Source organism: Cottoperca gobio, chromosome 8, assembly GCF_900634415.1.
Source record: "Cottoperca gobio chromosome 8, fCotGob3.1, whole genome shotgun sequence".
Taxonomy (NCBI): domain Eukaryota; kingdom Metazoa; phylum Chordata; class Actinopteri; order Perciformes; family Bovichtidae; genus Cottoperca; species Cottoperca gobio.
The window spans coordinates 2397288-2412364 of NC_041362.1; the positions used below are offsets into that span (position 1 = coordinate 2397288).

A 15077-nucleotide genomic window follows, 5' to 3' on the forward strand; every position below is an offset into this window, starting at 1 on the left:
CAGCATTGACGCAATCGTGAACAGGATTTGATTAGCAGTGGACGCGAGTCTTTTCTCTTCCCCTTCGGTGACCTTCACCTCCCTGTTTGTGTCGTTCTCTTAGGGCAAGAAGAAAGCTGTTTCACACCCATCATCACACAACCTTTGCCAAAAACTGAGCAGGTTTACGTTTGGTAATACAAGTCCAACTGTATCCAACTGTATGACTAATAGGATGAAAAATACATTCAGTTTGATTTGTTCTATTGAGGCCAGATTCCTGGCATCATCCCTCGGTAGAGTTTCCTCTATAGTCTGCCATTTGCTCGCAGCGCCAAAGCAAACAGTGTGAAGAAAAGCTCAGCAGATTTAGTAATGCAAAACAATTTTACGGCGTTGAAATTGCTCTTTAAAGAAATGTAGTTTTATGAAATATAGTGGCTAACTTCAACCCAGTCCTCACAACGAGATACACTCAAGCATTTACAACCGTAGATCATCTGGATTTCTATTGAGACGTACAATCAAATACATTCCAATGAAATTAGCGACTACAGAAGCTTTTCTCTTGCAGGATCACGTTCAATCATTCCAACTTCCTGTTTGCTTGAGGAACTCTTGCATGTAAAGACGTTTCTCCCCACATGACAACAAAGGTGTGAAGGCCTGATGTTTTCTAGATAAGGTAAAAGGTTCATTTTACCACCAGCAGCCAAGTTAGGATCGCACCCACTTCCCAGAGACAAAGGAGAACACCAGGAGAGCGGATGAATGACGTCTAATGCCCTCTTCCAATCCTGTAATCACTGTAAACACACCCATACAAGGCTCATTTCCAATGTAGGCACCCTGCTGTCATCAGAGCCAAATAAAGCAAACACAAACTACAACCAAAGTTCTGCTCCTTAAATGTTTCCACCGCTGCGATTTGTTTGTGAGCTTTGAAGGAGTGCACACTTTTGTGAGTCGTTGCAGAAATAGCCAGAGATGGATGTGCGTGTTTGGGACCAACCGAGGGAACCGCGGTTAGCGTGCTTGTTGAACTGAGTGGATAAACAGAGGATCCACGAGGACATGTCCTGCCACAATAATGACCAAGAAAAGGGCTCTGTTTTCATTTAAGTCCCAAAATGAAAATCCTTCTCAGACATCAAACTATGCTGTTGGCTCGCCTCCCCTGTGCGCTTCTCTCTCTACGTTTTGTAAAAACCTCCCCGTCTGCGATGAGTCAGACATTCATCGTCCACTAGCGAGAGTGCAAATTCACAAACAAGTCATCTTATGATGTTAGGAATCAAACAACGTCCTCTGGGCTGTGGACGGATATACCAGAGCCCGTGAGCAAATCAGATGCTATACATGTGATAACATCCTGCGCTATTATAACTCCACAAAGCACATACTGTCCTTTATGTGCTGAGGTGTTGCATATGTTTGCTGTACGTAATGCACTTGACACAGAGCCCTTCACGGCTTACAGCAGATTTAACTGTGCGGGCGCCCTGAAGATTTAAACAAGAGCGTGCACAGCAAGTTGGAGTTTAAGCTCGGAGCCAAACTTTGCAGGTGCAGCAGCGGGGGAGGAGCTACACGGTGGGGCGTCTGCTTGATTAGTTTGTTCATGCAATAAAAACTCTCACTTTCTCCGGGGAAGAAGTTCATTATTATCTCAGTTTGAGGCTGTTTTAGAGTTTATTTTGTAACTGTGGACGGAGACTGAGGACACTTAAAAAGAAGAAAGAATTGTGTTTGATGTTTGATGTTACTCTGCAGCGAGGTTTAGTAGATTTCACTGAAACAAGCTAAAAGATGCTAAAGCTCTGTAGAGCTCAGGGGCTGCAGGTCATTCTCTGCGGGTCACTGTGAGCGACATTAAAGGGGACAAATCAAGATCATTCTCAGGTTCATACTTGTATTTTGGGTTTATTATACACAAGGCTGGGTCAGGACCAAAAGAACGAGATCGTTCATGTGTTTTCTCAGACGGGTGGCGTCTCCCTTAGAGATCGGGTGAGAAGCTCAGCCATCAGGAGACTCGGAGTAGAGCCGCTGCTGCTTTACGTTGAAAGGAGCCAGTTGAGGTGGTTCATCTAGTAAGGAGCCACCTGGGCGCCTCTCTAGGGAGGTGTTCCAGGCACGTCCAGCTGGGAGGAGACCCCGGGGAAGACCCAGGACTCGGTGGAGAGATTATATCTCCTCACTGGGAACGCCTCGGGATCCCCCAGTCGGAGCTGGAGGATGTGGCCCGGAGAAGGGGAGTTGCTGCCCCCGCGACCCGACCCCGGATAAGAGGTAGACGATGGATGGATGGTATAAATTAAAGACCTGTATTCAGCCTCTGTCTGATTCCGTTTAAGCGCCTGTCACTTTAAGCCCTCCTAAAAAAGCTGATTGATTCTCAAACCGTTGCAGACACTCAGATTTTGGGGAGATCGGCTCGTAGAATCCCATATTTCCCATAACAAACTGACTGTGTTGTCTTATTTCACAGTTTGTGGGTTGGGAGGGACTTAAGATATCCAAAAAGTGTTTTTTTAATGACATGTCCCTTTTAAAAGAACCGCACGTGATGGAGGAGCTTACACTTTTGCATATTGGTCAAAGTCATTTCAGTTCTTTTGGAATTTCTGTCATTGTTGTTATTGGAAGCACAACTACTAACAAGTGATCACTACTGATGTCCATGTGCATCTAAACTTGTATTGTTTTACAGCAGCCCTAATCAGAGCGAGTTTGGAGTGGGATGGGACAGCTGGCTGTTTTGACATCAGTTGACACGGCTCTGTGTGAAGCTGGAGGGATGAGTCTGTGACGGGTTCTGGTCAAAGGCTCAGTGGAGTCTCTGGCTTCGGCCTAAGCACTGTCCCGATTGCATTCCTCAGGGGCAAGCTGTCCAACATTATCTCTGCTCACTCCGACGGAGGCCCCTGAAGCCACAAAGGACTCGCTGTGTCGGCCTCTCCTCACCCTGGCCTCATCAGGAGGAGACGCCCGACTTCAGAGGTGCCTAATTATGCCGACGCCAAAGGATGCACCTGCGGACAACAGGTGTTTATCTCCTTAGTCTGCGAGAAACATTCCTTTATTCTGAAGGAAAGCGTCCCGGGCCTTGGCAGAAGCTGAGATTTATTATGTGACACGTACGAATTACGTCTCACTTGGAATTCCAAACAAGGACATTTCTGCTGAAGGGCATCAGAAGTATTCGCTCCTTCCCTTCATTGAACTTGTTTGAATAACTTAATGCAAGCAAGCACATGCAGCACGCTCGCACACCGGATAGTGGTGAGGCTGAATTAATGATCTCCTTTGGCAGATGTGCGTATCAGGGGGAGTGTCGTGACTAAACCGGTGGAGTCAGTCTTCAAAGGAAAGCCACGTTCTGGGAATCTGCAGGTGTGTAATCTAACATCTTTGATAGAAAGAAAAGTGGAAGGAGTGTCTGTGTGAGGGCTGCTCGGGGGGGGGGTGTAACATTTCTGTGTGGAGGATTAGGGTTGTTTGAGGGGAGATAAGACACTGCGGGATCACAGCGCTGTTAAATGTATCTGCCAGAGCCAGCCGCGGAGCAGCAGCAACGCAGAGACGCTGCCAACATTCCTGGGCATCAACACCAGCTGAAGGCCCCCCCCCCCCGCTGCCAAAACTTAGACAACACCTGATAACATTGTAGCTCACTGTAGCCTCTCACACCACTACACCGTCAATGGTTTCAGTTTTCAGTTGAGGCATTAAAATCTGCTTTTTGTTGCCGTTTTGAGTATATATATATATATATATATATATATAAAGTTACTTTAACACTTTAACACTGTGTGCATATCTTTGATATTTAACTAGCAAATGCATGATTGTGCTCCTTGTAATTGTCTAGTGATTTTCTTATCAGTCTACATTTAGTCTTTGTGCACATGCTTCTTTCCCTGTTTTCATAGTTGAAAGTCATGCTGATTTATTTCGATGTAGCTGGTTTAATTGAGATTAATCGCAGTATCAGTGTAGAAATACTGTTACAAGTAAAAGTCAACCATGTAGTCTGCACTGTGCTGAATCAGGACTACACACATGACTCAAACTCAAGACAGGATTTGTAAAATGACGAGGACATCTAGTGGTGAAGAGTGGTCAGAAGTCTCAAATAAAAATGTGTCTTTTGAACTTCTCTCCTCTCTCAAGAGCATTTATCTGACATGTAGGGAGTATTTTGGGAGCCAGAATAGGTGCGAGGAAATATATATATTTATAAAAATAAATATATATATTTATAAAAATATATATATATATATTTATAAAAATAAATTAATAAAAATATATATATATTTCTAAAAATAAATTAATAAAAATATATATATATTTCTAAAAATAAATACATATAAATACACATATATATATATATATATATATATATTTATAAAAATAAACTCTGAGCCAGAAATCTCCACTTCAGTAGCACTTACATACACGTGATGCAAACAGATGTTCAAAATCCCCTCTGTAAAAACCTTTGACTCAAATATGTCAACAAAATGAAAGAAGAATTTGGAGCTATTCACATATTTAAAAAGATAATGCGTCGTTGGCATATTTAAACATAACATTTCTGAATAATTGTAAAACCAAACAGAAACCGTCTAAATGTAAGTAATCCACTGGGGAAGTTTCCAGGTGACACGAGTTAAACCTCTGCTCACCTGCAGCGTCTGGTCTTACAGCAGCAGAGCCGTCGGCTGCAGCGGTGCATGCGGTGCATGCAGCGGTGCATGCAGGCTGTGCAGCTGCTGACTACAGGACATGATGTCCGCAGCAGACGACAGGATCCTCTCCACACCTGAGCCGGCACACAATTCAATACCCCCTTTTTAAATGAAAATGTATCGACTGGCACTCATGTCCTGCAGCTATGAGGAATCCTTGTCGGATCCATTATCACAGCAGCTCTTTGAGAAGCGTGGACAGTGAGAAGATTGTGCTCCTCTGGCCCTGTGATCTCCGCACATAATAAAGCTCCTGTTTCTCACTGTGTGCGCAGCTTTCTCTAGGCGCTGGTGTTGCAGGATGTGTTTGATCTTCAGGTATAGGAGAGGTAATATTAAAGGTCGAGGAGAGACGGAGAGATAGTACTGAGGGATGGAAGAAGGGAGAGTGATCGGCTGGATGATGAAATTATAGGAAGTAAAGAGCAACAGGTCAGACAGCGACTTATCTTTACACGCAGGAAACGGCAGGTGACTTACTCCGACTATTATTCATCAATGCTTCATATTGAAATGTCATGTCAGTGAAGGCACACGGGTCAAACTTAAATACAATCTTTATTCAAGGTCATAGACATCTCCCAAAGGTATAATCCAGTAAACAGCAACACAGGCATTTACAATTCAAGGACAAATAATTCACTGTTACGATAACAAGTCGAAGGCGTTTTGCTTCTCGAAGACACGTTTCACCAGCTGTTGCCTTTATATATGTGGACGGCAGACGACAAACCAAATACTCCACAAATATTTCTATATTAGTGAAATCAAATATGTCCATGTCAGCACTGACGGTTATGAAACTAATAGTGATGTTCTGTTCATTCACAGTCTGAGATCCTTTGCCTTTTGTTCCTCGTGTTCAGCAAAGCTTTATGAAATGCACTTAAATAAAATAAATACAGCAATACTTCACTGAATATTTCATCTTTTAAGCAGAATAAATCAATTCACTCTTCTAATACTGAGCAGCGTGCCTGTTTCAGGGCGACGTGAGGACGTAAACACTGTGACTGAACTGTGTTTCCTCACAAAGAACATTTCTGTCCTCGTTAGAAAGATGTAAATCACCTTTGAAAGTTTTATTGTGACCCTAGTATAAAGTTTATTATATTCTCTTCGCTTCATCCGACAATATAATAATAGTTTAGACTCAAAGTGAGTTTGAGTTTCGTGTAAACATCTGGTTTTAAAGTAGAGAAAGCATCCCTGCCACACTGACACTTAACAACATTTCACTCAATAGATCCATTAAAGTATTTATGTACCGTCTTTGTTTAGGACAACCTACAGTGTGATGTTAAAACAAAAAAAGATGGCAGGTGATATTAAGACATGGCACTCGAGGACTCGCTCACTGAACAGTCCCTGTGACGCCGCACACTCTCCAGGCATAGATACGGTGTTTGCGTGCTTCATCCTCACAACTCCACAGAGTAACGACAAAGCACGACACAAGCAGCTACTGTTAAGTTACATCACTAACTAAATGCTGTCGGTGTGAACATTTCTCGGTACTTGCTACAGTGTTTTATATATATATATATATTGTGATCCTGTACTAAAAAGTGCCACATTTAAAACTGGCAACATTCATTAAACAACTCCTAAAAGGCCCGATTAGTGGAACTGACTTCAATCTTTTTTAACATGCAAACAGAAGCTCAACATTATTCTTTCTTTTGTGTTTCTGAGTAGGTTCCAGTTCACCAGCTGTACACGTCAGGCTACATGTGTGACAGTAAGAACCAGTTTCCTGCACAGGAATAAATTCACTTCTTATTTAACTCAACTGGACCAATTTCCTGAAGAAAGATTAAAGTTCCTCCAGGACTAAACGGCTTAAATTAAACCTTTATTTTGAAAGTAGAGACACTTGAACAATTTGGACTCTTGAGTACTTTTCATGCGTCCATTGACCTCCACTAAAGGAGGTTATGTTTTCAGTTTCTCTGCTTCTCAGCTGGACTAAACTACTTCCCTGAAGCTTGGTGGAAGAGTCTCGCACGGGTCAAGGAAGAACTCGCAGATCTGAGTCACACGGCGGATAAACGCTTTATTTGTTCTCTTATTGAACCGGCCTTGGCAGCGGTTCGTGCGCTCCGCGTGCCCTTCTAGTTGTGTCTTATTGTGGGATTCTTGTAAGCAGTTTGAGCTGCCATGAGCACCTTGAGTTACAGGTGATTAATATGAACCTGGTCAGTGAGAGCTGAGTGCACGCTCACTGGAGGACAGCTGACTCGTTCGTCCAGGACTTTGTATTAATTCATTTGACTTTATTTCACCAGGAAGGTCCCTCTGAGATACACAATTATTCATTGAATTATTAAAATTTTAAATATAATTCTGGTTTAATTCAAACCCTGTGCAGGAAACTGGACCTTTAGAGTTGCTACTATAATATTAGCTTGCTAGATCACCGCTACTAGAGTCAATTCTAGGCTACTCTGTTATCAGAATGTGTTTTTTGAGTCGTTTGTTTCAATTGCATAACAATTTCATATTTTCCACGAGATGAGAGAGTTGGATTCCAGGTTGCAAAAATTCTTTAAGACCCTTCCAGTCACAGACGGGACACGCAGCTTTGGAGGAGTGGCGAGAGCTGGTGTTGACTTGTACCTGTTGGGCCAATGAGAGCTGCAGCAGGCAGCGAGGTCTCGTCTCACCCCCGAGATATAATTACGCCTCTGCACAAGTTCATTATGCTTTCTCGTTCTCTTTACCTCAAGAGATTAAGCCCGACACCGACACTCAAACTCAAATGTTGGTCCTTGTAGGCCTGTAATGAGCCTGCATCCATTTAAAGTTGGAATAACAAATGTTTAATGGCTGTTTGCTCAACTTGCTGAACACTACATGAGCTCATTAGCTGCAATTAACCACCATCTGGCCACACGCTGTGTAATCTTTGGGGACATCAAGTCTGTTCTCCCTTTCAATTATCAGGCATCAGGGTTTCCTGGTGTATCCCCATAACCCAGGAGGAATGCTTCGGCATACAGCGCCGGCTCCCTGAGGAACTGAAGGTGCTAAAGGGATTAATACCTTCACAAAATAACTGAACATTTAAATAGTAATGTAAATATGAGATTAAAGCCAGGGTGGGGTGTGTACTTTAGAAACAGTTGTTGTTGCATTCCCATAGCAATCAATGAATCAAATGAAATACTTCCTCGTTGGGATATCAGTTCTCTACACCAATGAACCAGTCACGTACATTTGTGCAGACGCTGGCTCACTGGTGTCAGACAGCAAGAAGAGACGGAGTTAAAAGAATATTTGTTTTGGCCTCGTCAGTGACCGATCATGTTCTTTGTGAAGAGCAATCTGAAAAGCCGAATGAACCCGATCTGTGGCGTGCGCCTCCGGGGAGTGTCAGGCCTCCCTGCTGCTGAGCGCTCACTGACCTTAAAGCACCAACTCTCAGAAAGTGCAATCCCCCAAAGCTTGTATGTGTCTCCATGATTTCCCTCTTGACATAGATATCTTTATTCATAGCTGTTTCCATAGTAAGCCACTGTATGATCAGGAAAATCAATGTGGGTTCAAGCTTTCACATCCTAAATAGGCTTTCATGCAATTTATCTCCTCAATGTCCAAAGAGAATGAGAACTCTGGATACCTGTTAAACTGCCCAGCAACTGATGAGCATATCTGAGGTATAGATTTAGACTTATACGATTGGATACATAAGATACTCCCACAAAATAGTTCTGAAATGTTAAATCTATCATATCAAAGATCATACAACAAAGATAACATTACTCGTTACAAAAAATATAGACTAGCAACATTTAGGATCAACTATCCATTAAATTCTAAAATATAGCTGAAGTGAGACAGCATAGGGTTGCACAGTGACAGGATGTTCATCTCCCAGGAAGAGGACAGCGAGAAGCTTCACTCTTCACTCTCTTTTTCCATTTCGGTCTAATTACTGAACAAACAATAACATTGGAAAATAATTCAAATATTGTAAACATCGTACCGGTACAAAAGCACATGTCGCAAGACGTGGTCAGAAGACAGCAACACAGGCAGCGCTGGCTGACAGCTTTTACTCCTCCTCCATTGACTTCTCAATCTCCTTCAGCCTGCGGACAAACTCCTGAGCCTCCTTGTCTCCGACGCGAGCGTCCAGCATCCTCATGATTGGCTTTTCTGGAGGGGAGAGCAAACAGATGAGAGTAGTTCCGACACCTGACACAAACATCTCTAGATGGAACGGCTTTTCATTTTCTATTTGAAAAGTAATCAGACGACCAGATCTGGTCTCCCGAGAAGCCTAATACAATGTTTGTGTGCGACAAAGAACTGGATACATCCTGGAGCTATATGTACCACTGGGTTTACTGCGAGACAGGTGGAGAATGACAGGCTGGACGCTCTTGCCGGCGGCGGAGGCGTTCGGTCTCCCTGGCCAGCAGAAGTCGCTGAGAGGAGCCACGGCTTCACCGGCGAAGTCGTTGGTGGAAAGCCAGTCGTAATCCATCACAGTGAAGGTCAAACAGGCAAACCTGTGTCTGTACTGTTCAGGGCTGACATGGCTGGATGACAAAAACAACATCCGGCTCAGGGTGTGCACCAAGAGGAAGAAGACGAAGAAGAAGAGAAGCAAACAGTACTCACAAGTAAAAGAGTTCGTCGAATACTGGGTGCAGGGTCTTGAGTTTCACCTGCGTGCGCTGACTCTTGGCCATGGGGAACAGGTGGTGAGGACAGACCTCCACTATGACAAAGGGGTCACTCAGACCTGAGGAGGACCAGGAGGAAATGAGTGAACTGCTCAACTTTAAAACAACAACCTGCGTTTTATTCTTTGACAACTTTACCATTGGCATCGAGTGCGATGATATCTGCAGCGTGCAGAATCTCCACAGTCAGTCTCTGCTCTGGAGCATCATAGTAACACTTCACACTGATGCGACCAAAGCGGGTATGTTTCAGTGTTTTCTGAAAGTTTAACACAGATTATGATCAGCATGTGAAGCTGCAGTGACGTTGAAATGATGTTATGATGTAAAAGCATTTCCAAAAGCAAAAACAAGCAGAAGGATTTATTCAGAGCATCTATCGGTCTACTTGTTGCATCGCCTGACAGCATCTGGCTTTTTAAGAGTCCAGGAGAAGGCTGCTTTTCAATCAGAGGTAAAAACAAGAGAAGACAGAGGGATGTGCTCTCCAATCAATACGCCTCTGTGCACCTGAGGGCTCAAATCAAAGTGTCAGCCTGGTAAGTGGAAACACACCTGTAGGGAAATCTTCTCCAGATAGTACTGTTCAATCAGCTCAAAGGAGGAACATTTATTCAGCTTGAGCTCCTCATCCAGGACCTAAAGCAGTACGAACAGAAAGGGAAAGAGATAAATAACACCTCCGGTAGAAGCTAGGAGGGCATCAATCCTAAAGTAAAACAGAAAGCCCCACCTTGTAGTCTCCACTCTTCATGTCTTCCAGGGAAAGACCGTCTCCCTTGGCATGCAAGAACTGCAACAGCGTCTAAAGCGTTCAAGTAAAAACACTATATTTACCTTGCGAGCTAGGACTCATTACTTTTATCTCTCTAATTTTAATAGACATGTTGTTCACACACACAGCAGGAAACTTCTGGCAAGCAAACACGCTATCTGTCTGCCAAACTCCAAACTCTGTCGTGTAGCCTGCCACGACTTTTCATGCAAATTGGTCACGTCCACTGCCAGCTGGTAAAATTGGCTATAGAAAATACAATAACTTCTACATTGTCATTCATGAGGAAAGTCACTTTGGTGCTGACGAGAGACCTCATACATATCTAATAAACATGTATGCTAATGATTGCACGACAGAGAGCTAACAAAAGGATGAAGGAACCAGTGATCTGTAAAGAGCTGACACGTGTCTTTTGAAGCACTACTCCTCTTAGTCAAACTATTCCCTGTGTGACAACATGCCGTCACCACTGACCTCCACTGTGTACTGGAAGCGGTTGTAGAACTCCACCTGAACGCCCCTGTTTTCTGCGACCTCGTCCAGGATCATCTGCAGGAGCGTCTCCCACATGCTTTGGAGAACTCTACAAAGCAGCACACAGAAGGAGACGCCCACACGTTTGTGTTTAGCAGCTCTTACAATAACACGGCAGTACCCTCACTTAGCCTCCTGGATGTTTTCAAAGATAATAGCTTGATAATGATAAGTTGGAACACAAAACATGTCTGAGGGGTGTTATTATAACGGCAAAGCTTACACGATTGCAGGATCTTATTTGCTGAGCTGTCAGTTTTCACATGGTACGATCAAAAACAGTTCCACAACAGCCAGTTTTGGGTGTGCAGGCATTCGTCCTGGTTTGCAAGTCAAATGTATGCTGATGATGCAGTGTTATATATATATATATATATATATATATATATATATATATATATATATATATATATGTATGCAAAGAATAGGCAAGAGACTGGACAGGAGTGTTTCAATCTTAATCCCATAAATAGATTATTACCTCTGGGTTGTGGCTTTAATAGTTTCTTTGCTTGTTGTATATGTCCCTGCTTTAAATACTGTATCATGTGCTACATGTGTGCTGTGTTGTCAATTCTGTCTTCATGTATACTTTAAACTTTTATCATAAGCTGCACAGGCACACCGGATGGCAACAAGTAATTAGGCAGAATGTGGCACAATTATAACTCTTATTCTCCCTAATTAATCTTCATTGACCCGGTCAAACAGAAAATAAATGAAGTCGTATTTATAGTTAGAGACAGAGAAGGAGAAAGTAATTACCGAGTCAGATTCTCCTTCACAAGGTTTTCAGTGAGGATGACCATAGTGTCTTGTAAGTACTTCATAAGAGGGGAAACAGCCTGCAAGAGAGTCACATTCACACACATTACATACGTAAACTGACACACTGAAGAATGAATGTAGACGCACGGCTCGGCCTTACGTCGTCATTGTTGATGGAGTCTGGAGACAGGCTGATGTGCTGGATGCACTTCCGCAGCTCAGGCTGCATCTGCACAGAAATAATCTCTCATACATGTGCATGTAGCTACCAGTATGTGCAGAATGCATATGTAGTGTATTTTCTCCCCGTGCAAAACACCCAAGTATGTCCTATGCACTGCATAACAACAGCAACGGATCATAAGAGAGGACTAATGTTACTGGAATTACTAGAAACCTCCCTGTCCAGTGGAGGTAGGCAGGTTTTCCCTGCTGTATACTGTATGTGTGCTCTGTCTCATACTATCACGTAGCATTGATCTGCAGGTGTTGGGTACCTTGTCAGTGAGCAGTGTGATGAGACGTTTGGCTTCTCTCTGCAGGTCCAGGTCCATGTTGAACAGTTGCCCATTAAGAGCCTTGTAAACCTGCTCCTTCCCCTCCACCCCACAGGACTCCTCCATGGCCCGCTCCACACCCGGCCAGTCCAGGTCACGGGGCAGGTGACCCAGGAAAACACGAACGTGCTCTGTGTTGTTCAGGGCGATGCAGAGCTAGCAGGAAGCGAGTGAGGAGCAGAAGAGGAGAAACAGAGGGTGGAGGTGGAGAAACAAAGTAGGAAAAGAAGCAGGGCTACAGAGATGTGAAAGGACGGGGTGAGTGTAAATCATTGACGACGGCAAGAGGCAACTGTGTCTGTGTGTAAACATCGGATCTCTTTCGGAGACCTTTGTGTTGCCAGCTCCTGACATTTACTTTCCACGTCACCTGCCCCGGCTCTGTCCTACAGCAGTTACCTGCACGGTGAAGCTCTTGTAGTCTCGGCCCACCTGGTTCCTCTCGATCTTGCGTGTCATCATCTCTGAGTAGCAAACGGCCTCGCTGCAGAAATTCTGGAAAGATAAAATACCAGTTCTGCTGCAGTGAAATTCCCATTTTCCGTTTATATTCTGACAGGATTATTAATCCTGTACGCCAGACTGCTCAGAGTCTTGTTTTTCTACGTGTGTGTGTGTGTGTGTGTGTGTGTGTGGCAACACTGGAAGCAGCACTCACATCTGTCAAACGAGTGACGAAGATGAAGGCCCCCGCAGAGTCTGGCCAGGCCAGCTGGAGCCAGATCTCGCGTACCTGGCTGAAGCACGTTGTCACCTCCACGGCCGAGGAGCTGTGTTTGACCTGCTGCACGGGCTCGAGCTGCTCACACACAACGGAAAAGCTCAACATGTAACGTTCATAGTGTGGGAATAAAAGCGGGAACGTGTTTATGAGGACTGGCCCACGAGGAATCTGCGCCTGCACGATTGCAACGACAGATTTATTGCAAATTGTCCAGAGATTTTAAACAAATGACGGAAGATTGTGCTTCGTTATCTGACATGAATGTAGTCAGAAGAAAACATTCTGGATCACCGCTGAAAGCTGTAAAACAAATCAGTTTGGTTTAAATACTTTATTTGCTTTTCTTCAGCAAAACTTCAACTTCCTATTTAGCATTTCAGAAGATTATGTTAAGAGTTAAAACATGTTTTATAACACACTAACATTTATCTGTAAAGACCCTTTAACATTCTACCTGGTAAGGTATGAATGAATTAGGACATCTCATATAAGCAGTATACTAGATATATTTATAAATAATCAAATACAATCACCTTGTCTGTTTCCACGGCTTTACGGATTCTGTCGCAGGATCGATCATGAACGATCTGCAGCCACTTATGAATCGACGACTTGAACCAGTTATGAAAGCCTGTCAAGGCCAACATCTTAGCGTCCCTGTTAGAGAAGAACAAGTCTTCATGAAGTCAAAGCAGAAGAAAAGGTTGAAGTCTCATCTCCTCGCTGACATGTCAATCAAACAGCCAGCGAGGAGCGCTATATATATAATGTTGAACTGTAACCTACTTCAGGGGAAGAAACTCTCGAAAGCCTTTGAGGATTTTCAAGGACATGAAGAGCTCAAAGATGGTCTCTCCCATCGTCTGAGACAGTCTGGAGCTCTCCTGCTCCAGAGTACCACAAACCCGCTCCATCGCCACATTTACATCATCGGCGACCTGAAGGGTGGAATCATTTGACTGTGTTCAAGTATCTGCGTCAATCCCAGCAGCAGCAGCAACACGGGCTTTAAAAGACGATACCTGTTTCTCCAACTGCCTGTAGGATATGCTGAAGAAATCTACTTTCACTGCGCTGTAAGAAGAAAACAAATGAAGATGGCTTCAGTACAACAACGCCGAATTCAAATAGATCTCCACGTGATCTCTTCCTGGAGGAGCTGCACAGCGTTGATATTCACCTGCCGAAGACTTTGTTGTAGATGTTCTGGCCTCTCTGCACGTCTGCACACGCAGCATCAACCACCTGAACCAGCTTCTTCAGCTGCTCCTCCAGAGTCTAACAGAGCCGAGACCAAAACGATCAACATCCTGGTTATTAATGAAACCATAAGATGGAATAGAATTACATTAATCAGCACGCACGTACCCCGTCCTCTGGTTTATACCGTGCAATTAAGCTCTCGTACCACTCTGCAGTCCCTTTCTGTTGAAACAATTACACAAATGAAAGAGGTTAACTGACTTCATTAAAGGTGACCTGTGGTTGCGTCATAACAAATACATGCGTGTCCTTCACACAATATACACGGACGTGCTAATCGAGCCATTAATCCTCTCGAGTGGTCAAACGCTCCGCCGGGTCGCTTTAAGTGAACACGCTGTAGATTGAATGTTTCTTTATTGCACTTCCATCGTTACCTTGGCAGCAGTAGTGATGTCCAATTGCAGATCATTACGAAGAGGACACACAGTCTTAAACGCCTGCATGTTCTGCATGTAGCCAATCCCCCTGGCATTTACAGAAAGGACAAAGTCAAACACGATAAAAGACTTCTTTCAGTTTAAGCTGCCTTCACATCATATTGTTCTTAGAATAAAACATATGAAATAAGCACAAAAGCTTCAATCTAACTACATTTGTTCCACATTTGGATCCTAAAATGTCTCTGCAGGAGAGGAGGGAGGTAGCTTTAACTGTTAGGTGAGTCACTCAGTGTGTGTGTGTGTGTGTGTGTGTGTGTGTGTGTGTGTGTGTGTGTTTCTGAGAGGTATAAAAAAGATCTCCCTCACTGAGCAGAGCTGGACTTCTTGCTCTCTCCTCCAAATGAGTCTGACATGGCGACATGAACTCAGAATAATTAGCTGATATTACAGATATTAATGTACGTGGAACAGAATCCCTAATTTGGTGCATTTCACTTCCTCCTTTCGTGCGATGGTGACCGAAAGCCGAGGCTAAATATCTCCCTGGTTTTCCGTGCATTGTTTTTCATGATTTTATGGACGCGTGAGCTTTTAAATTGGTGACAATGTGTCTAAAAATCAAAGCCTGGATTTCCATGAAACT

General features: G+C 43.6%; 1 protein-coding gene across 2 annotated transcripts in view; it reads right to left on the reverse strand.

Moving 5' to 3' along the window:
- Positions 1–5272: 5272 nt before the first annotated feature.
- Positions 5273–15077, reverse strand: part of baiap3 (BAI1 associated protein 3) — a 35938-nt gene continuing 26133 nt past the window's right edge. For both annotated transcript variants that reach the window (XM_029436786.1, XM_029436788.1), the window contains 18 exons: positions 14429–14519; positions 14157–14213; positions 13969–14066; positions 13811–13862; positions 13575–13726; positions 13322–13445; positions 12723–12863; positions 12464–12559; positions 12005–12220; positions 11668–11736; positions 11505–11584; positions 10680–10788; positions 10161–10232; positions 9983–10066; positions 9566–9686; positions 9363–9486; positions 9075–9280; positions 5273–8894 (listed from right to left, as the gene is read on the reverse strand). In XM_029436786.1, the coding sequence (XP_029292646.1) occupies positions 8791–8894; positions 9075–9280; positions 9363–9486; positions 9566–9686; positions 9983–10066; positions 10161–10232; positions 10680–10788; positions 11505–11584; positions 11668–11736; positions 12005–12220; positions 12464–12559; positions 12723–12863; positions 13322–13445; positions 13575–13726; positions 13811–13862; positions 13969–14066; positions 14157–14213; positions 14429–14519 (1996 nt within the window). In that variant the 3' untranslated portion in view covers positions 5273–8790. The remainder of the gene's footprint in view (positions 8895–9074; positions 9281–9362; positions 9487–9565; positions 9687–9982; positions 10067–10160; positions 10233–10679; positions 10789–11504; positions 11585–11667; positions 11737–12004; positions 12221–12463; positions 12560–12722; positions 12864–13321; positions 13446–13574; positions 13727–13810; positions 13863–13968; positions 14067–14156; positions 14214–14428; positions 14520–15077) is intronic.